Genomic DNA, 26,254 nt, shown 5'->3' with positions numbered 1-26,254 from the left:
TAAATAGGAAGACAAACATCTATTCCTTTTTAGCATATAAATGGATCAATCATGTAAAAACAAAAAACCAGCTATGAAAGGAAAGATTTCTTCAGAAAGTAGATTTTCAGATGGAGGATGAAAATACAGTAAAGACAACCATGTGATTATAAACCATGTGTTTCCCCCAACCCAATGAACTACTACTACTTACTTTATTTCTTTCGAGGTCTTCTGTATTCTCTCTAAAAGTTCCAGTCTTTAGAATTCCACTTTCTGGTTGTCCTTTAATCTTAACAGGCTGTAAAATTATTAAAATTTCAGAAATGAAAACTTTAACTGTCCTCCAATATGAACTTGCCTATCAATCACTAGCTAATACAAGTAAATCCATCAGACTGAAAATATAAAAGAAAAAAAAAAAGACCTGAAGAGTTTATTTAGTTTTACTGTCAAAGTAGATATTTTTAGCTAAAGGTGATAGAGCCCCTGTGGGACTTCCTAACATTAAAGATAAAAAAGAAAAGAAACTGATGATCAATGGTGGGGAGTGTGCATATCATGGTGGATAGGGAAGCACTGACTCATGATACAAGGCCAACTATAAGTTGCTGGTCATCAGTGTATATTCACCATGACCTCTTTGGAACACTGTTCTTTTATTTTAATTTCACATGATTTGGTTGCCTTCAAAGTGGTCATGTTCTCCTAAAATGAACATACTGAAGAGAATGGAGAGATTATAAGATATTCATACAGAAAAATATTCAAAAGTACAAAATCCATTTTATATCCTCTTGGAACCTATCATAGGTGCCTTCAAAGAATTCACTTTGATTTTATAGTTTATTTTAAAAATAACTAAAGTAAAAACTTCTAAATATTTGTGATAATTTTAATAAATTTTATTCCAGAATAAATTATGTATTTTTGACTACTTTTATTTATTTTTTAAAGATCTTAATTATTTATTTGAGAGAGAGAGAGAGAGAGAGAGACAGAGAAAGAGATAGGCAGGCAGAGACACAGGCAGAGGGAGAAGCAGGCTCCATGCAGGGAGTGCGACACAGGACTCGATCCCGGGACTGCAGGATCAGGCCCTGGGCTGAAGTCGGCGCGAAACCACTGAACCGCCTGGGCTGCCCAATATTTTGCCTACTTTTAAAAGCATACCGTGTGTGTGTGTGTGTGTGTATGTATATATATACATATATATATACATACACACACATATATATACATATATATACACACACACACAATTTTTTCAATGTGTTATATATAATAAGTAACATCAAAAACTAATGTGATAATCACAGGGCTATTTAGATTTGTAGGGCTATCTGGCATAAATGCTTTTACTTCTTACGACTGCCTGCCCCTAAGTGAACCAAGATAGAAAGGAAGTGGCTTTGGAATCTTACTGCACATAGGCCCTGAGGCTAATTACTTAACTTCTAAGTTTCAACTTTATTTCTGAATTGAATACCTCATGACCTTATCATTAGAAGTATAAAGTAATACAGGAAAAATACTTGGTGTATAACAGCTACTCAATGGACAATAATTAAATTGTAATAGCTCAATTCTGAGCCTCCCATGAATAAAGTGAGAACATTTAGTACATGGGCTTCATTTCCCTAACTTTAGGTGTTTGGAAGGTTTTTGTTTGTGATCTATACATTTTTTATGAAAGAGCATGCATGTGAATGGGGTGGGGGAGGGGCAGAGGGAGAGAGGATCTTATATAGGCTCCATGCCCAGTGCAGAGCCTAACACAGGGGCTCAATCTAATGACCCTGAGATCATGACCTGGGCCAAAACCAAGAGTTGGCTGCTCAACCAACTGAGCCACCCAGGTGCCCAAAGGGCTATATTTTTGATAGTTAAGGTTAACTAGGTAAGTGTTCCCCAGATAAGTACACCATTAATATGAATTGTTAATATTGGTTTATGCCTGAACTGCTGCTTCAGAACTATAAACAGAAGCTATAACTGTTCTTGCTATTTTAAAGGGAAAGGCATTGTTAATTGTATAATACAGGAAACAAAATAAAAAACATATATGTTATTATTAGGTTAAAGAACAACAAAAAAATGTTCCCCAAAATTAGGGGAATGAATTTTGGGAAATAACCAAGGGTAGAAAAAGGCAACATTAATGGGATCATTGTCAATATTATTGATTAGATGAAGCAGCAAACAAACTGACAATAGACGTGACCACAAAAACCACTATACACAAAGATAAATGTTGGACCATTTAGATGTCATTGATTTTGGACATATTTTAAGTAGACACAAGCTCTATCATATACGTATTTGGCACCTAAATCCTCCACATTGAGAGGAAGATTGTATTTCACTCAAATCTTCTGATGAACATACAGCACATATAAAAATGAAGAGTGTAGTTACCTCAATTGCTAAAAAATACTGCATTTCATAGACAAAAAAAAAGCAACCCTACTCCCAGTCAACCAAAGGAGAGTAGAAGAGCAAATGTAGATGGATCAGTACAAATCGCCCACTAGAAAATTACTTAAAAGATCTGTCCTATTTGTGGAATGCCACTGGTGTCATCTTTTTATAACACAATTTATTTCACTTACTTGGCAGTTTGTACTGTTTGTTTCTGCTCACCTTGCCTGAATTTGCATCTCCTGCCACAGAGGCATGGGGCACATCTCCCACTGCTTTCTTCTGCAGTTCTGGGGTGGGACACCTTTTGCCCCTATCTTCTGCAGATTTCTTGGCATCAGTAGTTTCATGTTCACTTTTACTTTGTCTTTTTACTCCTGTTATTTCTCTGCTCCTCTTTGAAGTTTCTTTATCTTCTTTCTTAACCTGTTCACTTTCTCTCTTTTCCATTTCTTCTTTTGCTTTCTGTTGCTTCTCAGTGATTTGATTTTCTTCAGCTTCTTGTTTCTTTCTGGCTTTTTGTTCTTGTTCTTCTCTCCTCAGTTTCTCTTTCTGTTCTTCTTGCTGCCTTTCTCGAAGTTCTTTTTCTTGTTTGTTTTTCTCCATTAGAAGAGCAGTTTCTGCATGAATACGAGCCTTTTCTTCATCTGTTAACATGGCAGTCGGAGGGGGAAATACTGGCTTTGTGGAACGATCAGGAACTACTTTTCCATCCTGAGGAGACTGTTGCTCGTGATCTTTATTTTCAGATTTTATTTTATGATCTTCAGGCAATTTGACTGCTGGTTTTTTAGTACGATCAATCTACATCAACAAAAACAGAGCAAAACCTCTTTTTGTCAAAGTCCAGGAATGTAACCTCAGTTCTTGAAATCAAGTTGTTCTGAAAGAATAGTCACTTTATGGAGGCAACATATGCCAGAATATCTGTGTCTGTCAAGATTTCTCATAAGGCACCTGGTACTTACTTCTTGATTCCATACTTTCAATACACCATGATATGTTCTGTACATGGAAGAGTTCATCTAAAACATAAAACCTGGCCATACCTAGATTTAAGTTCCATTTCCACATATCCAATTGCTTACTCAACATCTGCATGTCAGTGTCTCACATACACACCACCAATCTAACATGGTCAAAACTGATTACGTAATAATTCCCCTACAAACATGGTCCTTATCTCATGATGTAACCCCTATCCAAATCGTAGCTCATACCAGAAAATTGAGTTTATGTCCTCCGCCTGCCCTTATGCAGTCTGATGATTTTCTTCCTCTACCTGTCCACCAAACAAGTCCATGCCAACATACTCTCTACATTGTTTCCAATTAGTTGTCCCACCTCTTTTCTTACCTCCCTTCTAATCTCCACACTGTAGCCAGAGTAATCATTTTAAAAGAAATATGACTATGTTCCTCATGAATGTAAACAGCTACTCACTGTACTCAGTTTACATCTAAAATCTTTACCATGCATAGGATGGCCCTGTGTGGTCCCACTTCTACCTATTTCTCTAATCTCATAGACCACTCTATACATCAAGTATATCACATTCCCACGCCTACCTCTGCCTTTTTAATTCTTCAAAGATGCATGCTCCTTCCCAACTCAGGCCTTTGTACCAGCTATTCATCTAGATAATGCCTATTACAACTTTAGGTCATGGCTGAAATATCTCTCCCTTAGGAAAGATTTCCGAAATCCCCAAAATAGCCCAGTCCCCTAATGTATGGTCTCTTAATACCCTCTTCTTTTCCCTCATAATATTATTGGGATCTTAATAAATATTATAATTACTTGTTTAAAATCTTTCTTCCCTCTTAGCATAAAAGCTCCAGGAGGGTAAAGACTGTGTCTGACACAGAGCAAATAAATATGTTGCCAAGGGAATGAATAAAATATTCCATAACAACTTTCATAACTTAGGTAAGTTACTAATTACAAGTTAGGTAAAAAACCATCTAAATTCCTAAATTAATGAGTTAAATGTTTATTATCTCACTTTAATAGCATACTAACCCTATAAAATTGTTAGAAGTGATCCTAAGATCATTTTTTTGAAAATGCAATTTACTGAAACAAGTATAAAAATTTATAAGAATATCTGCCAGTAACAACCTGCATGGTGTTCTTATAAAACATATTGTACAGACTGCAATATAGTGAAGAATATAGTGAAGAAATCATTCCTTTGTTCCTCATTTCTCTTTTTGCCTCTTTAAAAATCTATTTCCTCCTCTTCTTTTCTACATTTGAGAATGAAGTGGGAAGAACCACTATGAGGATAAGGATAATAAAAAGTGGACAGGAACCAAAATAAATATTTCCATATACATTTTAACTCAATCTATTTCACTCTCATTTTAAAAGCATAACTATTATCATGTTACTTTCAACTTTAAAATTCTGCAAGTTTCCTTGTGCCTACAGGATAAAATTCCAATTTGATAGCATATCTCTTGATGACTCTTGTCCATCTTCCAATCTTATCTACTATCACATTTGTCTGTCTCCAACAGAGAGCTGTGTCTAAGCATGTCAAAACTACTCACTGGTTCCAGAGCATGCTTTGTTCCTTTAGTCACAAAATCTTCTACTTGTCTCTTTAATCCTCAAATCCTATTGTACTCTTATAGCAGCCCAGATAAAAATACTGCCTTTTCCATGAAGACCTGATACCCTCAGTCAAAAGTTCTTTCCTTGCTCTGTGCTCCAGTGACTACTTGAGCAATTATGACATTCTGCCTTATATTTTTGCTGTCTTTGTAGAAGTCTCTCCTTCTAAACATCAGATAGAATCCATAGCTTAATCATACTTATAAACATTTATGTTGTCTTTCACATAGAAAAACCTCAAAATATATTAGGTAAATTTGCACATATCTCAGAAAGTCACAGGAGGATTATGGTTCAAATAACATGCTGATCAAGTTTAAAGGAAGTGCAATAACATAAGCTCTTTTTTCAATTTCTTAAATTCATGTTTTTAGAAGAGTTGCCCAAACAAATACTGTTTAGTCTTGAGATTTGCTTTTTTTGTTTTTACTTTTTAAAAAAGATTTATCTATCTGAAGATTTAGTCTGAAATATTAAAAGCAGAAGACCTTTAAAAAAATGAAAAAATGAACTATCTCATTTCACGACAAAAAGTTTTCTATTCATAGCCTGTTGCACAAATCAAATGGAATCCACTTCAAATGTGAAATACTGTTGAAATACATCTGAAAAAAATTTATTTTTTTTTAAAGATTTTATTTATTTATTCATGAGAGACAGAGAGACAGAGAGAGAGAGGCAGACATACAGGCAGAAGGAGAAGCAGGCTCCACGCAGGGAGCCCGATGTGGGACTCGATCCCCGGACTCCAGGATTGTGCCCTGGGGCTGAAGGCGACGCTAAAACCACTGAGCCACCCAGGGATCCCCCTGAAAAGAAATTTAAAAATGAATGCTATAAAAAAAATCTTATTGGAAAATTCATAGGGGAGAATGAGTTTACCTTCTTTTGAGTAAAATGCAGAGGGGAAAAAAGCTGCATTTTTATAGTGACACACTGGTTATTTAAAATCATTTAAATAATTATTGTTAAAATGTGACTGTTGGAGCAGGGATCAAGATGGTGGAGTAGGAAGATCCTGAGCTCACCTCCTTCCACAGACACACCAAAAATACAACTAAATATAGACAAACTCGGGATCCCTGGGTGGCGCAGCGGTTTGGTGCCTGCCTTTGGCCCAGGGCGCGATCCTGGAGACCCGGGATCGAATCCCACATCGGGCTCCCGGTGCATGGAGCCTGCTTCTCCCTCTGCCTGTGTCTCTGCCTCTCTCTCTCTCTATCATAAATAAATAAAAATTAAAAAAAAAAAATAAATATAGACAAACTCTCTGAGAATGACCCGAATACTAGCAAAACAGCTCTTCCACAACTAAAAATATAAATTAAAAGCCACATTCAGAAAGGTAGGAGGGGCAGGCAGAGGCAGTCAACACCTACACACCTGTTACGGCAATATACAAATGGTAGGAATAATCACAAATGTGGAGGTCCTCCCTGAGGAGGGGTTTACACCCTACATTAGGCACCCTTACCCAAGGGATCTGTACAGGAAAGATGAGCCACTATAACATCTGGCTATGAAAATCAATGGGGCTTATCTCCAGGATAGCACAAGGGCCAGAGAACACTGAGACTCTGCTCTTAAAAGTGCCAGGCCACAGATTCACTTGTTCCCAGACCAAACAGAAAGCTAAGAGTTTGAAAAGCACCTGGGACATACATGAAGGAAATATATTAACTAATTTTAGGGTATGTGCAGTAGGGGCATGGATCTATAGGGACTCCCTCCAAGAATGGAAGTGCTTACAGGCACCACTCTAACACTCTTTCCATATGCCCTGCTACCACCGTTCATCCTACCTGTATTCTTCTATGGATCAGCCCTGCCCAATGTGCATACACTGGTAGGTGCCCATCCAAAGCAGTTCCTGCTCATCCACACCTGGTAGGCAGCCAAAGACAGTAGTCCCCTAAAGCAACTCCTACTGGCGTGGGAGAGGTGTCAGTTCTACTCAGCAGCATGCCCAAAACAGCTGTGATTGGGCCTCTCAGCCACCCACAAGAGACCAGTCCTGCTCACTAAGTATTCCTGTAGCAGTCTCAACCTAGCCACATCAGAGGGGCACACACAGCCCACAGAGAGGATACCCCTGGAGTGCCTGGTTCTAGTGACTAGGGGGAGACTGCACATCTGGGCCCATAGGGCATCTTCTACCTGAGGCCACTCCTTCAAGACCGGGAGAGGCAGTTGACCTACCTAACAGAAAAACACAGAGAGTCAAGCAAAGTGAGGAGACAGAGCTATATGTTCAAAACAAAAACAAGATAAAACCTCAGAAAAAGAACCAGAGATAAGCAATCTACCTGATAAAAGAGTTCAAAGTAATGTTCATAATGATATTCACCAAAATCAGAAGAAATGGATGAATGCACTAAGAACTTTAATAAACAAGTAGAACTTCAACAAGTAGAAAATATAAAACAGAACCAATCAGAGCTGAAGAATGAAAGTAACTGAAATGAAAAATTCACTAGAAGGAATCAAAAACAGATTAAAAAATGCAGAAAAACAGATCAGTGATCTGGAAGACAGAGTGGTAGAAATCACTCAAGTTAAACAACAAAAAAAACTTAAAAGAGGGCAGTTTAAGGGATGATTGGGACAATATCAAGTGTACTAATATTTGCATTACAGGGCTATCAGAAGGTAAAGGGAAAGAGAAAAGGGCAGAAAACTTATTTGAAAAAATATAACTGAAATCTTCCTAACCTAGAGAAGAAAGCAGATAATCTAGGTTTAGGAAGCAGAGAACCCAAAACAAAATGAAACAAAGAGATCTACATCAAGATATAATAATTAACATGTCAAAGGTTAAAGATAGAGAATTTTTAAAGCAAGAGAGACACAAAAAGTTACCTATTAGGGAAACTCTCTAAGGCTATCAGCTGATTTTTCAGCAGAAACTTTGCAGGCCAGAAAGGACTGTCATGATGTATTCAACAGCTGAAAGGAAAAGCCTAAAACCAAGAATACTCTACTTGGCAAGGTTATCATTCAGAATTAAATATGAGATAAAGAGTTTCCCAGACAAACAAAAGTTAAAGGAGTTCACCATCACTAAACCAGCCACACAAGAAAGGTTAAATGAACTCTAAATAGAAAAGGCCATAACTAGAAGTAAAATTAAACAAAACAAAACAAAACTCACTGGGTAAAATCAAACATAGTAAAGGTAGGGAATAAATTCTAAAGCTACCATGGAGATTATGACAAAAGTAATAAAATCAAGTATACTTTTAATAAAGAATTATAAAAATAAAACATATAAAGTATGTCAGAAATATAAAATGTGGAGGAGCACCTTGATGGCTCAGTTGCTTAAGCATGTGACTCTTGGTTTCAACTCAGTTTGTGATCTCAAGGGTGGTGAGACTGAGCTTCATACTCAACAGGGAGTCTGCCTGAAGATTTCCTCCCTCTGCCCCTCCTCCCACTCTAGCATATGCTCTCTTCTCACCCAAAATAAATATCTTAAACGGGGGGGGGGGGAGTAGGAATATAAAATATGGGTGGGATGGATTAAAATGCCCTGGTTTTAATGTGTTTGTAGTTAAGTGACCATCAACCTAATATATATTGGTTGTGTGTGTGTGTTTATATACATATGTAAGATGTTATATATGAACCTAATGGTACCAAAACCCAAAACCCTGTAGTAGATACAAGAAAAAATAAAGAGAAAGGAATCTAAATAAAACATTAGAGAAAGTCACCAAATCACAAGGGAAGAGAGCAAGAGAAGAAAAAAGGAACAGAAAAGAGCTACAAAAACAATCAGAAGAAATTAACAAAATGGCAGTAAGTACATACTGTACAGTAAGTACAATAATCAGTTTGAATGTAAGTGAACTAAGTGCTATAATCAAAATGCACAGGGTGGCAGAATGGATAAAAGAATAAGGCCCATCTAATACGCTGCCTACAAGAGACTTCAGACCTAAAGACACGTAACAGACTAAAAGCGAAAGGATGGAAAAAGAAAGTCCATGCAAATGGAAGCAAAACACACAAGAACCCCAAAACCTGGGGTAGCAACATTTTTATCAAGCAAAATATTTTTTAAAACAAAGAGGGTCATTCTATGATGATAGATCAATCCAGTAAGGAGATGTAACAATTATAAATATCTATGCACCCAACTTAGGAGCACTTAAATATATAAAGCAAATATTAACAGATATAAAGAAAGAAATTGATCTTAATACAATAATTGCAAGGGATTTTAACACCATACTTATTACATCAATGGACAGATCATCCAGAACAGAAAATAAACGAGGGAAACAGTAGCTTTGAAGGACACATTAGACCACATTAATCTAACAGACATACACAGTACATTCCATGCCCATATTGCAGAATATACTCTTTTCAAGTGCACATGAAACCTTCTCCAGGACTGATCACATGTTAGGCCACAAAACAAGTCACAATACATTTAAGATGACTGAAATCGTATCAAGCATCTTTCCCAACCATAACAGTATGAAACTAGAATTACAAGAAAAAATTAGGAAAGAAAACAAACAGAGCAAATGGTTCAAGGAAATTAAAAAATTCACAGAAACAAATGAATATGAAAACACGATGGTTCAAATCTTTGGGATACAGCAAAAATAGTTCTAAGAGGGAAGTCTATGGAAATATATGCCTACCTCAAGAAACAAGAAAAAATCTCAAATAGAAAACTCTAACTTTGTACCTAAATACACTAGAAAGAGAACAAAGCCCAAAAATAGCAGAAGAAAGGGAATAAAATAGAGCAGAAATAAATGAAATAGTAAAATAGAAAAGATCGATGAAATCAAGAGCTGGTTCTTTGAAGAGATGAACAAAACTGATAAATCCTTAGCCAAGCTCATCAAGAAAACCAAAGTGGACTCAAAATCAGCAATAAAGGAGAAGAAATATCAACTGATATCACAGAAATACAAAAGATTATAGAAGATTGTAAAAAATTACATGCCAACACACTCACTGGACTAGGAAAAATGGGTAAATTCTTTGAAAAAATATAATCTTCCAATCAGGAACAACAGAAAATCTGAATAGACTGATTACAGGCATACTTTGTTTTATTGCACTTCACAGACATTATGTTTTTTAAAAACTAAAGGTTTTTGGCAACCCTGAGTCAAGTAGGTCTATTAGTGTCATTCCTCCAATAGCATTTACTCCATGTCTGTGTTACATTTTTGTAATTCTCACAATATTTCAAACATTTTATTGTTACTTTATGTCATGGTAATTTATGATCAATGATCTTTAATGTTACTTTTTTTCCAGTGCCATGAAGCACATCCATATGATTTAAAAACTACTGCATATATTCTGATTGCTCCATGGACCAGGTGTTCCCCAGTCTCTCTCCCTGTCCTTGGGCCTCTTTATTCCACAAGACACGATATTGAAATTAGATAAGTGAAAAACCCTGCAATGATTTCTTAAGTGTTCAAGTGAAAGGAAAAGTCATCTATCACTTTGATTTTTTGTGAATATATATATATATATATATTCTTTTTAATTTTAGAGAGAAAGCATGAAGGGGAAAGAGGCAGGGAGAGGGGCAGAGGAAGAGGGAGAAAGAGAATCCCAACCAGACGCCATCCTGAGTGTGAAACCTGATGTGGGGCTTGATCTTACAATCCTGAGATTATGACCTGAGCCAAAATCAAGAGTCAGACAGATGCTTAACTGACTGAGCCACCCAGGTACCCTGACATCTAGCAATTTAAATCAAAAGCTAGAAACAATTAAACTTAATGAGGAAAGCATGTCAAAAGCCGAGATAGGCCAAAAGCTAGGCCTTGTGTCAAAAAACCAAACTGAAAATACAAAGAAATTCTTGAAAAATATTTTAAGTGTTATTCCAGTGAACACAAGAATAAGAAAGTGAAACAGCCTGAATGCTTATATAAGAAAGTTGTAATGGGGGATCCCTGGGTGGCGCAGCGGTTTGGCACCTGCCTTTGGCCCGGGGCATGATCCTGGAGACCCGGGATCGAATCCCACGTCGGGCTCCCTGCATGGAGCCTGCTTCTCCCTCTGCCTGGGTCTCTGCCTCTCTGTCTCTCTCTGTGTGACTATCATGAATAAATAAATAAAATATTTAAAAAAAAAAAAAAAAGAAAGTTGTAATGGTCTGGATAGAGGGACAAATCAACCACATTCCCACAAACCAAAGCCTAATCCAGAGTAAGGCCTTGACTTTCTTCAGCTCTATGAAGGCTGAAAGAGGTGAAGAAGCTGGGTGAAAAAAAAAAAAAAATTGATTTCAGCAAAGCTTAGGTCATGAGGTTTAAGGAAAGCAGATGCCTAACATAAAAGTTCAAGGTGAAGCAGCAGGTGCTGATGTAAAAGCTCCAGCAAGTTATCTACAAGATTTAGCTAAGATAATTAATATATATGAAACAGTCTTATATTGGACAAGAGGTTGTCTAGGACTTTGATAGCTGGAGAAGAGAAGTGAATGTCTAGCTTCAAGACTTCAGAGGACAGGTTGACTCTCTTCTTAGAGGCTAATGCAGCTGGTGACTTTCGGTTAAATCTAGTGCTCACTGACCATTCTGAAAATCCTAGGGGCATTAGGAATGATGCTACATCTACTCTGCCTGTGCTCTATCAATGGAACAACAAAGTGTGGATGACAGCACATCTGTTTACACCATGGTTTACTGAATATTTTAATTTTTAATTTTAATTTTTATTTATTTATTTATGATAGTCACACAGAGAGAGAGAGAGAGGCAGAGACACAGGCAGAGGGAGAAGCAGGCTCCATGCACCAGGAGCCCGACGTGGGATTCGATCCTGGGTCTCCAGGATCGCGCCCTGGGCCAAAGGCAGGCGCTAAACCGCTGCCCCACACCCAGGGATCCCTACTGAATATTTTAAGCACACAAAAAGACCTACTCTTCAGAAGAGACTCCTTTTAAAAAATTCCTGCTCATTGACAATGTACCTGGTAACCCAAGAGTTCTGATTGAGATTATAAAAAGATTAATGTTTTCATGCCTGTTAACATAAAATCCATTCTGCAGCGCACTGATCAAGAAGTCATGATAACTTTCAAGTCTTAATTAAGAAATTCATTTGGTGAGGCTAGAACTGCATAGATAGTAGTGATTCCTACAGTGGATGTAGGCAAGGTCTACTGAAAACCTGGAAAGGCTACACCATTCCACATTAAATTAAGGACATTAGTAATTCCTAGAAAGATGTCAAAATGTCAACATTAAAAGGAATTTGGAAGAAGCTGATTCCAAGAATCATAGATGACTATGAGGAGTTCAAGACTGGTAGTCTTGTGGTAGACTACCTGAAATGTGGTAGAAATAGCAAGAGAACTAGAATTACAAGGAGAACCTGAAGATATGACTAAATTTCTGCTATCTCATGAAAAACCTGAATGGATGAACAGTAGCTTCTTTTGGATGAATGAAGAATGTGGTTTCCTGAAATGGAATCTACTAGTGAAGATGCTGTAAATATTGCTGAAATGACAACAAAGGATTTAGAATATAAAATAAACTTAGTTGATAAAGGAGTGGCAGGGCTTGAGAGGATGGACTCCAATTTTGAAAGCAGTTTTACTGTGGGGAAAATGCTATCAAATAGTACTGCATACTGCAAAGGAATAATTTGTGAAAGAAAGAGTTAACAGATACAGCAAATTTCACAGTTGTTTTATTTTAAGAAATTTCCACAGCTATCCCAAACTTTAGCAACTGCCCCTTATCAATCAACAGCCAACATTGAGGCAAGACCCTCCCTCCATCAGCAAAAAGAATACATGTTGCTGAAATCTCAAATGATAGCTAGCATTTTTTAGCAGTATTTTTAAAAAAGATTTTACTTATTTATTTGAGAGAGAACATAAAAGAGAAAGAGATCACAAGCAGGGGGGAGGTGTAGAAAGAGAAGCAGACTTGACATTGAGCAGGGAGCCCAATGTGGAACTTGATCTCAGGACCCTGAGATCATGACCTGATCCAAGGGCAGATGCTTAATCAACTGAACCACTCAGGTGCCTAGCAGTGACCTATTTCTTAATTAAGAGATGTACATTGTTTTTTTTTTTTTTTTAGTCATAATGCTATTTATTGCATATTTACCAGACTACAATACATTGTAAAGATAACTTTTACGTGCACTAGAAAACCAAACCAAAAAATTCACTGGACTTGCTTTATCATGATATTTGCTTTACTGTGGTGGTCTGGAACTTAACCCACAATTATCTCTGCTGTACACCTGTACTAGTAATGAAACTGAGTCAGTCATCAGTAACTCCCAACAACCATAAGTCTAGGAACAGAAGGCTTCACATGTGACTTCTACCAAAGAAGAGTTAATACCTATTCTTCTCAAATTATTACAAGAAATTTATAAAGAGGAAGTTATGCTTCCAAATTCATTGTACAAGGCCAGCATTACCCTCATACCAACAGCAGACAAAGACACTACAAAAAAGAAAACTACTGGCCAACAGCCCTGATGAACTGAGTTGTAAGACTCTTCAACAAAGTATTAGCAAGCTGAATTCAACAATACATTAAAAGGATCATGCACCACAATCAAAAGGGATTTATTCCAGGGATTCAAGGATGGTTCAATATTGGCATATCAATTAACAAATGAAGAATAAAAACCATATGAGCAACTCAGTAGATGCAGAATAAGCATCTGAAAAGATGTATTATTCATTTATGCTAAAAACTCTCAACAGACTGAGTATACAGCAAACATACCTCAACATAATAAGGAAGTATATGACAAACCCACACCTAACATCTCAATAGTGAAATGCTAAAATATTTTCCTCTAAGATAAGAGTGAGAAGGATGCTCACTCTTGCTACTTTTATTCAACATAGCACAGCAATCAGTTAGGAAAAAGAAATAGAGGTGTCCAAATTTGTAAAGAAGTGAAACTGGTACTATCTATAGATCACACTGACACTATATTTAGAAAACCCTATACTCCACCAGAAAACCTATTGGAACTAATAAATTGATTCAGTAAAGTTGCAGGATACAAAATCATTATACCACAATTTGTTCTCTTTCTATACACTAATAATAAAATGTAACAAAGAGAAATTAAGAAACCATTCTATTTTCAGCTGCCTCAAAAAGAATAAAATATTTATGAATAAAATCCTATACTCTGTAAAAACTTTTAAGGCACTGCTGAAAGAAACTGAAAATGAGATAACTGGAAAGATATATCATGTTCGTGGATGGTAAGAATTAATATTGTTAAAATGTCAATGCTACCCACAGCAATCTACAGATTTAATGCAATCCCCATTGAAATACTAATACCATTTTTCACAGAGCTGCAACAAAAAATCCTAAAATTTGTATGGAACCACATAAAGATCCCCAATAGCCAAAATAATCCTGAAAAGAAGAACAAAACTGGAGTGTTGCAGTTCCAGATTTCATGATATACTACAAAGCTAATAGTAATTGAAACAGTATGGTATCAGTACTGAAAACCAAGACAGTGTCTTCAATAAATGGTGTTAGGAAGACTTAACAGCAACAGGCAAAAGAATGAAACTGGACCACATTTTCTTATATCTATCCAAAAAAAGAAAAAAAAAAAAAAAACCTCAAAATGGATTAAAGATCTAGAGGTAAGACCTAAAGCCATAAAACTAAAAATACAGGTACTAAATTCTTGAGACACTGATTCTATCAATATATTTTTATCTGTCTCCTCAGCCAAGGGCAACAAAGGCAAAAATAAACAAACAGGACTCATTCATCACACTAAAAATCTTTTGCACAGTGAAGGAAACCATCAACAAAGTGAAAAGGCATCCTACTGAATGGGAGTATATATTTGCAAATGACATATCTGATAATGAGTTAATATCCAAAATATATAAAGAATTCCTTCAACTCAACACTAAAAAACCCAAACAATCTGATTTAAAAATGGGCAGAGAACTCAAATAGAGAATTTTCCAAAGAAGACATACAGTAGCCAAGAAACACATGAAAGATGCTCAACAAATGCAAATTAAAACCACAATGAGGTATCACTTTTTTCTAAAAAGATTTATTAAATAAATAAATCTTGAGAGAGAAAGTGAACATGGGGTGTGCAAGGGTAGAGGGGAGAATCTTAAGTTGACTCCGCACTGAGTGTGGAGCCCAATGTGGGGCTCAATCCCATGACCCTGAGATCACGACCTGAGCCAAAACCAAGAGCTGGAGGCTTAACCAGCTGAGCTACTCAGGTGCCCCAAGTATCACTTTATACCTGTCAGAATGGGTAAAATCAAAAAGAGCAGAAATAGTAAGTGTTGGTGAGGATGTGATGAAAAAAGGAATCCTGGTACACTCTTGTTTGGAATGTAAATTAATGTAGCCACAAGAGAAAATAGTACAGAAACTGATCCTCAAAAAATGAGGATCTACCATATGATCTAGCAATTCCACTTCTGATATTTCTATTCATCTGAAGAAAATGAAAACACTAATTCAAAAAGATATATGCATCCCATGTTAATTATGGAAACTTGTGTTTATCAATAGATGAATGGATAAAGAACATGTGATATATATATATTAGGCATCCATAAAAAAAATAAAATCTTACCATTTGTAGTACATGGCAAGACCATTATGTATTATGTGTATTATGATAAGTGAAGTCAGAGAAAGACAGATACTGTATGATTTCACTTATACATGTAATCTAAAAAGCAAGATTAAAAAAAAAGGGGGCAAGATAAACAAAACCGAAGAGCAACAGACCCATAAATAAGAGAACAAACTGGTGGTTGCCCACTGGGGAGGAGTTTGGGGAGGCTGGGTGAAATGGGTGAAGGGGATTAAGAAGTACAAACTTATAGTTAAGAAATAAGTCACAGGGATATATAGTACAGAAAATATAGTCAATATTGTAATAACTTTTTGATGACAGATGGTATCTAGACGTATGGTGATCATTTCATAATGTATAAAATGTCTAATCACTATTTTGTACGTCTGAAACTAATATATTGTATGGCAACTATACTTCAATAATAACAAAAGAAATAACAACGACGAAAACCATGCATGTTATTTATATGTCAAATTCCAGGTAAATGGAACTACAGTATTATTTTGAAAACAAAATATTGACATCATGTAACTATCATCTTCACGCCAAACTATTTGGGAAAATACTATAGGTTAAATTATAATACAAGAAAACCCAGAATATGTTCATGTCTACAATCTTTTGCTGGTACTGCCTGTAGTAAATAGACTGCTAATTGGCTTTGAAATCTTTTGAATTATTTATTCTAATACTGCTTTGGTAACAGGACTGAAATATAAAATGAAAAACTTTTATAGCCAAAAGACACCAAAACACATAAATTCTCTTCATTGGTATTTTCCTTTCTTAAATATAAAAGGTTATATATAAAACTTCATTTGTATACTATGCATTTAATATAATATTAAAAAAAGAGAAATAATAAAGTTAAAAGAAATAAAGAACATACCTGTGGAACATTCTTTACAACAGGCACTGGTTGAATTATAGGTAAAACATCAGATTTAGAAGCAGCAATTGGTTCCACTGGAGCTGATATGTTCAGTGGTGCCACTCTCTCATCTTGATCATTTATCAATTCTATATTTTCATTTATTTCTACAGAAGGAAGTGGCATCTGGGCAGTAGGTTTAGAAGGAACTGATTCTTCCAGTGAAGGATAAGTAAAATCCACTAAAATCCCCAAAAGAATAATATTTTTGAAAGAACAGCAAACCCCATCAATAGTACTTATATATGTCATGCATGTTACATGTGATAGTTCAATATAAAGTAAATGAGGTGACAACCACAACAATCTTAAAGAATTAAAAATATTAACTTCCAAGCTATGGATGGACATCTTGTATTTTTTATGCCTGAAAACAATCTGCTATCCAACAGGACAAGTACACATACAACCAAGAACATTAATAATTTAAAGTTCATTTTACCAAGGCAATTTTAAACAAAAATTTTCACATACATACATGAGATAGACACCTCTTCATTCTTGCCTCGTGGGGGTGGAGTGACTTTAGCATTTGTAGTATACTGGGGGTAACAAAGGAGCCAGTTTTCATAGCCTCCTGCTAAAACCAAAGGCTCATTGCGCAGGACAGTTTTACTTTCCCACTATAAAAAAAGGAAATAGTATTTTTAATATGTCAGCGGTCTCTTCACAGCTAAAAACATAAAACTGAATTTTAAAACTGCTCTTAAAAGATTCAAATGAGGGCAGCCCCAGTGGCGCAGCGGTTTAGCGCCGCCTGCAGCCCAGGGTATGATCCTGGAGACCCCGGGATCGAGTCCCACATCGGGCTCCCTGCATGGAGCCTGCTTCTCCCTCTGCCTGTGTCTCTGTCTCTCTCTCTAGCTGTGTCTCTATGAATAAATAAATAAAATCTTAAAAAAAAAAAAAAGATTCAAATGATAAAAAATGAGAGCTGAATTAAAAATTCAGCATTAAATAAAAAAATGGATAGATCGAGTTTTTACAACACAAATAATTCATGATCCTTGGAAAAGAAGTTTATATGAACTTTTACAATAAAAATCATCCATCATCTGACCACCCAGAGATACAACTTCAACATTTTAGGCCTCATTCTTAGAGTTTTCTATGCAGATTTATACTCTTAAATTTTTATTTTTATAAAACAGTAGAACTTCTACACTGCTGCTTTTCTCTTATATGAACTTCTTTTATTAAAAGTTGTATCACCATTTGTAATGACCAGATAATATTCTATTTTAAACATACATACACACACACCACTCCTAAACTGAATCAATCACTGTAATACTTATGGTTATTTTTCCCATTTAATTATAAATGATGCTGAGATAAGCACTGAAGATCCTTATATATGCACACACCCAATCAATTCTATTAGGGAAAATCCCCAGAAGTGGAATTGCTGAGCCAAGGCACATGAACATTTTAAGATTTTTAATATATATTGCTAATCTTTAAATGATCTTTAAAAATATAAATCTGTGTATTTCTTTAGAGTAATTTGCTAGAACTAAAACTGCTGGATAAAAAGTTTGGTAGATGCTGCCAAATTGCCCTTCAAAAAGAAAATACCAGTTTATACACTTGCCAACAGTGAATGAGAATGCCTATGATAAATCTTTGTAATTTTTACCAACTGGTATACATAAAATGATATGTTTTAATTAGCTTTTATTAGTGAAGCTACACATCTGTTAGTATGTTTATTAACCATTAATATTCTAGGACCTAATTAATCACCAATCCCTTGTCCTTTTTTGGCAGAGTTTGCTATTTTCTTAGTAAAGAGTGAAGGTACTCTGAGTATTAAGAAAAACAGCTCTTTGTCATATATGCTAAAGCTATTTTTCCTAATTTACTTTATTTATGGGATTTTTAACAGAATCAAATATATAGATTTTCCTTTACAGTATCTTGATTTAGGATCAACATAAGAAAAAAACCACCTACAAGTGCTTTTGCTAGTATTTCCTGTTTCAATTGACATATTTATATCACTGACCGATTTAGAATATATTGTGATCTAAGATGGGGTGCCTGAGTGGCTCAGTGATTGAGTGTCTGCCTTCGGCTCAGGGCCTGATCCTGGGGTCCGGGATTGAGTCCTGCATTGGTATCCCTGCAAGGAGCCTGCCTCTCCCTCTGCCTGTGTCTGTGCCTCCCTCTCTGTGTCTGTCATGAATAAATAAATAAAATCTTAAAAAAAAAAAAAAAAAAAAAAGAATATATTGTGATCTAAGAAGTAAGGTAGGGGTCCCCTTTCTTAGTGGTTAGCCAGTTGTCTCCAAACCATTCATTTCAATTGATCTTTTCTACACTGATTTATTATGTCATCTTTATCATACACTAAGGTTCCATGTATCTTAGGTTGTACTTTATGAAACTGCCCTTTTATAGGTCAAAACTAGTTGAATATTAGCAGTTTCATATATCAATCTATACTTGGGTATATTTCTAGATTCCCTATTTTAAAGCATGAATTGTCTTAAGGCTTTATCATTGCCCTCCTGAAGGGTAATGTTCCATCAACTGACCTTCCTACTAGCACATTAAGTTTAATCTTACCAGCATTCAGTGCTATCAGTTTAATAATTTAGCAAATTAAACTGAGTGTTATTTTTTACCTTTGTTAATTTAATTAACAAAACAGTGATCATTTCAATTTGCATTTCTACTAGTAAAGATGATAATTCTTATGTTCTGTCACTTGCTCAGGTCTGTGTTCACTACTTATTTTACTATTTTATCTTAAATAATTTTCTTATTTGCAAAAGCTCTTCATATTTTAGGTGTTCTAAACTATAGTTGACTGTTGAGCAACATGGGTTTGAATTACGCAAGTCTACTTACACACTTTTTTCTCTTTGAGTCGACAGCAAAAGCCACAGGCATTTATTTATAACTGCCCATCCCAGTCTCCACAGAACCATATTGAAAGCAATTGGTGTAGAGGTAGTGCCTGTGGCCCACTGAGTACCTGGGCAAATCTGCTGAGGCTGTCAGCAGCCCTCAACAATCCCCAGCTGCTCCAAACTGGACAGGGCTACAGGTCACTGTGTGCCAACAGAGTGGTTAGGTTGAATGCCCTGGGCTGCTGGGCAGGAGGCTGGGCTGAAATGGAGGAATGCACCCAGAGGCTGCCCAGGAAGCCCAGCATCTCTAGCATTCCCCACTCTGTGCCTTCAGCCTCCTTGGGTCTAGGACCCCCCCCGCCCCCCCCGCCCCAGTCAGGGGCAGATCGCTCCCTCTAGTAGCTCCTGGAAGCCAGAACACACATATGTAGCAGTAGTTGCCCAAAGCCACAGGCTGGTGGTACACCTCTAGGCACACGGGGCAATGGTACTGTGCTCCAGAGTGCTGTTGCTACCTGCAGGCCTACCCAGAAGCTGCCACTGTTGAGCAGAGGACACTAGGCTGTAGAACATCGCCATCCCAGGAACAGACCCACTGTTGCCACAATCCTTGTCTGACACTGCCCATCCACCTATATGGGTGGGTAAGTTTATGTATAATAAATATATGTACAGTACTATAAATGTATTTCTTGTCCTTATGATTAACATTTTCTTTTCTCTAGCTTACTTTACTGTAAGAATACAATTTATAATACATGTAATATAGAAAATACGTGTTAATCAACTGTTTATCTTATCAGTAAGGCTTCTAGCCAACAGTAGGCTATTAGTAGTAAAAGTTGCAGGAAGTTAAAAGTTGTGGCAGGGTGTCAGCACTCCAAACCCCTACATTGTTCAAAGACCAACTGCACTGCCATATTTGTTGCAAATATTTTCCTGTTTGTCTTCTGTGTTCTAATCCTATAGTATTTTTTCACACTTAAAATTTTTATTTTATCAAGTCAAATCTATCAAGCTTTTTCTACTTAGTGACTTCTTCCTTTGCTTTTATGTTTCACAGTCTATTCTTAAAACAAAAAAAAAATGCTTTTTTCAGATAATTTATGTTCCTGTAAATTCTAATTCTCCTTTATATAGATCAGTTTATTGTTAGTTGGTCATTTAGTATAGTCTTTTGGGTTTGAATAAAAAAAAAAATCTACAACCAAAGGTGATGGATTTTATCCTTAAGATAAATAGCTATTCAATACACCTTTCTAACAACCAAAGAAGGCTTACAATTATAGTAAACTAACAAGGAAACTTGCTAACCTTGAAAAGTGCATCTTTCAGACTCCGTAGAGTTGTTCCAAGTTGTAAATCTTTTGTAGAACTAAACCAGTCAAGAAGTACCACATATTCCACACTCCCCCTCTTCTTCCATGTGTCTTTAGAATCATCTGGGAGTTTTGCTTCAATCCAACTAGCAGTGACTCTGAAATGTATTATTAATATTTTGTATTGGGGCAGAGGTAGACAAGAGGTCCTAATATACTAATATAAGACAATGAGTTTTCTTCTAGTCTGTATCACACCATAGCAAACTTTAAGAAACATCTTGTCCTAAGGTCAAACTATTATTTCAGGATATTAAATATCCCATAATGTTTAACAACATCACCTTTGTATAACACTGGGATATATTTTAGTCACCATTAGAAACTAAAAGAAATAGACTCAATTCTGACCCTTCACAAAAAGAGCCAAAAGTGAAAACAGAGGAAGTCATCTGAGCACCTCACTCAGCCATATATAACTGGGGGAATTGCTTGAGAAACATTATTTATATTTCAGCTCTCTTATACCTATATAATTGTTAGACAAATGCCAAAACATTTATTTAACACACAGAGCACTAATTATGTGCCAGGTACTCTTCTAAATGCTTTGTTCTCATAGAATCTCACTGAATCCTCACAATAAATCTTATGAAGTAGGCATTACTATCTTCATTTTACAAATGGAGAAACTGAGGCACAAAGATGTTAAGTAACCTGCCCAAGATTACAGCTGCTAAGTGAAGTCAAAATTCAAACTCAGGCCATCTGGTTCATGTCCTTGCTCTTAGCTGCTTTGCTGTGCTGCCTCTTAACTGTGAATATCAGCTCTATATTAAAGCATGCTGTTCATGTCCTCTTTTGCTCACATAAAAGTTAAAAGTTCTTACCTAAAATCCTTAGAATGGACCTACAGCATGGGCCTTCCTTCCAATCCTAGTATATCAACTACTCATCACTAACTACTTGCCCCCTTCTTCCACTCCACGCAAGCCACTGGGTTCCCTCATAGTTCCTGGTTATCAAGGTATACTCCAGCCTAGGGGCCTCTGCTTCTGTTGTCCTTCTTTCTGGAATTCTTTTCCCTCAGATAACCGCATCACTCATTTCCCTTATCCCCTCAAGATCTGCTCAGTTATAACTTCTCTGTGAAGCCTTTCTGGATTAAAATTTTAATACCTATACCCAGTGTACACACTTGACACACCCATGTCCACAGCACTTATTAACAGTAGGCATACATAGGCATACATATCAAGTTTTACTACCTCACCTCCCTGTTAACCATAGCAATCCAGCCCATGGTAAATGAGTGCTCAGTAAATTATCTACTGAATGACTGAATAAATAATACAGACTCCTCCAGGTAAGGAACTCCTTATTATTCCTAGTAAAGCACATAAGCATCTTAATGCTTGCTGGCAAGGAGCATGTAATGCTACTGGCAAGTTAAGACCGGTGCACTCAATATTCATAAGTAAGACAAAATGGTTTAGATTATTTAAAAGAAACCTTGTTCCTATATAACAATGTTGGCTACTATATCTTCTTGGAAATAAAGAAAAAATATATAATCCTGTCTCATAATATTCTTACCTGATAGACAGTGATCAAAAGGATGTTTGGTCAACAAAGAATGGAAAATATTGAAATGTCATATTCTTAAGGACTATTTCTGACTCTGGGAATATATATTTGCCTAAATACTCTTTGTCTAAAAACTCAAGATTAGTATTCTATTAAAACACTTTAGAAAATAATAGTATTAACCAATACATACCAAACTTCAGTCTTTTGTGTATCATCTTCACAAGCTAGCGCAATTTTGCTCTACTTTGCCTATTTAATATTTTAACTTAATTATTAATTTAATTACTTAAAGTGACCCTTTATTTAAATTTAATAGGAAAATTATATTCCTATAACTGTGGAAAAACAGCATTGTATCTAACAAGTCATAAAAATAGATAATTAAATTATGCTATATTCACACAATAATCAGCATATAGCAATGGGAATAAATGAGCCACAACTATACACAATATAGATGACTCTCACAAACCCAAAGTTGAGTACAAGAAGCTAGACACGAGACGCCTAGGTGGCTCAGCGGTTGAGTGTCTGCCTTTGGCTCAGGACATGATCCTAGAGTCCAGGTCAAGTCCCACATCAGGCTCCTTGCGGGGAGCCTGCTTCTCCCTCTGCCTGTGTCTCTGCCTCTCTCTCTCTCTGTGTCTCTTATGAATTAAATAAATAAAATCTTAAAAAAAAAAAAAAAAGCAGCAGCCAGACACAAAAGACTACAGATTGTGTATTTCTTTTTATATAAAATATAAAAACAGACAAAAATAAATCTATTCTGTTAGAAGTTGAGTGTTCCCTTTGGTGGGAGGAGTAGTAGTAACTAACAAAGGGTGTAGGAAGGGCTTTTGGAGTGATGGTAATACTCTATTTCTGGTCTCAATGTTAGCAAAATGGGTACATTCAGTTTTTGAAAATTCACAGGGCTAAATACTTAGGAAAGGGGTGCTTTTGTATGTGTACCATACTGTTTTAAAATGTTAAAAAAAAAAACAATGAAAGAATAATTATAATCAGCTAGCTCTTTCTCTAAGGAAGGAGATTAGCAAATATTAAAGAGGAATGCTAGCACCAAACTGAGACTTCCTACAACTCCTCCTGAAAAACTGAAACAAAAATTAAAGGGGAATAATTTTCTTGGCATATAGTTCATTGTTCCTTAATCTTCAACCTAAACTCATCATGAGTTTCATAGTAGTCAAATTTCTCATATTTTGGGAAACACTTAAGCTCAACAAAAACCACCAGCTTTCTGTTACTACAGATTAGACCATCGAAAGATTAATTAATTACAGTTCTGTCTTTTCAAATCCTGGAATATATTCCCACCTACTTGATTAGACTAAACACTCCAGTTTTGCTTTTAAACAGCGTATTTACAAAGCGCCCTATTCTTTAGGTCAAACATTTGTCAAGCATCAACAATATGCCAAAAACTATGCAAATTTTATTATCTAATTTAAACGTGTATCTTCTCAATGTTGTTTAAGTTAGGTCTTAAAATGATAGATAATAGATTTTAACTAATCCAATCCATAAACTAAGACCCAAAGAGGTTATATAATTTATATAACACTCAAAACAGTAAAAATGGCTCTGGATATGGAGTTTTAGCTCTGTTATTATTATGATAGTTTTTAATACAGAATATATCCATGCAAGTAACTTTAAATTATTTTATAGTCTAAAGCCTTATCAGAAAAAGAAAAATCTTTTTAGGAAGTCCTTATTAGTACTAGGCACTGTGCTAAGTGTGTGTGCATGAAATTTCTCACTTAAACTTCTTAAAACTTCTAAAACAGGTAATATTACTACCCCTGTTTTGCAGATAAGAAACATAGTCTTAGACAGGCGAGGTCACAGGCAGAGCAATGTAGTTGATAAGAGACAGTTACGATCTGAATATAGCCTGACTTTAGAGTCTATCCACTTACTGAATCACTCGGCTACTTTTTTTTTTTTTTTCCCAAAAGTATCTGTGTACTCTTTTAACACAGATAATAACATGGGGCATTTCAAAAGAAAAAGCAATTCAATTAGTTCACAATTTTAGTCAATTTGGTGCATATGCTCATAAGCTCATAAATAGAAAATAAGAAATCAGTCAACCAAAACCTCAAGAGAGAAGGCACACAAAGGCAGCATCGTTTCTCTTTTAAGACCACAAATGATACAAACAGAAGAAAACAGCCAAACCAGAGTGTCCTTTACACTACCCTTCAGACAAAGGATAAAGTGTGCCATTAAGGAGCAACAGGAGGAAAACAACTGACTCTATCATACGTAGTTTGGATGTTAATAACATTTACTACTGTCCACAGTTTACCATTTTATCTAAATACACAATGACCCACCCTGGACTGATGGCTTCTTCAGGAACACAGAGAGAATTTGAAATATGAGAATCCTGATAATCCTGCATTCTTCGTGCATCCATTATAATCAAGCTGATGTTTTCATCCATCATCATTGTATACAGCTCCTTTGCTGTGATTGTCCCTTGGAATCAAAAGAGACAATATAAGCAATTAAGAAACACCTAGTTTTGCATGCTGTCATATCAGTAAACACAGGACATTAATCATTTCTTCTCTAGAAGACTGAAGTGTACTAGGTGTCATATACCTGCTATCCCATCATACTACTTATTATTTTTTAAACTAACATTAAAAATAATTTGTGTTTTTGACATTTATCAAGAAACTATTCAATGTTGTTTCTGAAGGCCTAAATACGAAAACATGCTCGAGGTTACAACCACATCTGGTGCTGGCTCTGTTGTTGGTACAAAGTAAAGGAAATTAATATATGTATCTCATGAAAATACTGTTACTCTCTTTTTAATAATTAAATCATTTGACAAAAGTCAATCAGAAGAAACATCTATGGTTCAAAAATTCTCGACAAGTCCTAAATTCTTTTCAAAAAAATCTCTGAGGTGGTCTTATGAGGGATAAATTTGAAAAACATTTAGATTTTCAAGTATTCCTAGAGAATAAACCAAAAGCTTGTTATTTGTGTTCTTATCAAGGGTTGACAAACTATGGCTACCTGTTTTTACTGGAACACAGCTACACAAATGTGTTTACATGTTGTCTATGGCTGTTTTTTTGCTGTGATAGCAAGAACGACAGCACCCCTTGCCCCCAAGCCTAAAATGTTTACTTTCTAGCCGTTTAATATTTAGCCAAAATAAATATTTGTTAGCTGCTATCTTCTTCCAGCTTCTACCACTTGAAATGGAAGATTAAAAAGCACAAGGTCAACTATATTTCAATAATAAAAACTTTAAAGATAAATAAACAAGAAACTATTTAAAAAAAATAAAAAGTTACTACAAGGGAGCTTAAAATGTAAAGAACTATTTTGGGAGTGAGATGTGAGAAGAACGTAATCACAGCATCTCCTAAGCTAAAATACCCACCTAATAACCATCCTACTTCCCTCTCTAACCATCAAGATCATTTTGATGACAAAACTGTCTAAGTTGGGAAAAAACCACTTAGAAAAGTAATACCTAAGCAGGATGAGATACAAAAAACATAGATAAAAACAAATCTTGGAATGAATTGTTAACTTTTATGAAGGTATTTTACTATATTATATTTAAAATTTCTGTATAGTAATATTTTATTTTTTAACGATTTATTATTTGGTGGGGAGGAGCAGAGGAAAAGTGAAAGACAGAATCTCAAGCAGATGCCCTGCTGAGCACAGAGCCCAACACGGGGCTCGATCTCATAACCCTGAGCCAAAATCAAGAGTCGGACACTCAACTGACTGAGCTACCCAGACGCCCCTGTCGTACAGTAGTTGGTCTGTTTATTTATTTTAAAGATTTTATTTATTTATTCATGAGAGACAGAGAGAGAGAGGCAGAGACATGGACAGAGGGAGAAGCAGGCTCCATGTAGGGAGCC

At 35.8% G+C, this 26,254-nt stretch overlaps 1 protein-coding gene across 2 annotated transcripts in view; it reads right to left on the bottom strand.

The window, feature by feature from the left end:
- USP8 (ubiquitin specific peptidase 8) overlaps window positions 1-26,254 on the bottom strand; it is a 66,265-nt gene that overhangs the window by 9,895 nt on the left and 30,116 nt on the right. Inside the window, exons 7-12 of one of the 2 annotated variants that reach the window (XM_038580402.1) lie at window positions 24,689-24,833; window positions 20,749-20,911; window positions 17,055-17,199; window positions 16,535-16,758; window positions 2,623-3,204; window positions 194-280 (exon numbers count right to left, since the gene is read on the bottom strand). In XM_038580402.1, coding sequence (XP_038436330.1) covers window positions 194-280; window positions 2,623-3,204; window positions 16,535-16,758; window positions 17,055-17,199; window positions 20,749-20,911; window positions 24,689-24,833 — 1,346 coding nt within the window. The remainder of the gene's footprint in view (window positions 1-193; window positions 281-2,622; window positions 3,205-16,534; window positions 16,759-17,054; window positions 17,200-20,748; window positions 20,912-24,688; window positions 24,834-26,254) is intronic. The other variant, XM_038580403.1, reaches the window with a different exon arrangement.

The sequence above is a fragment of the Canis lupus genome, chromosome 30 (assembly GCF_011100685.1).
Source record: "Canis lupus familiaris isolate Mischka breed German Shepherd chromosome 30, alternate assembly UU_Cfam_GSD_1.0, whole genome shotgun sequence".
In the NCBI taxonomy this organism is placed as follows: Eukaryota; Metazoa; Chordata; class Mammalia; order Carnivora; family Canidae; genus Canis; species Canis lupus.
The sequence above is the reverse complement of the archived record's forward strand: the minus strand, read 5'-3'. Positions and strand labels throughout refer to the sequence as shown.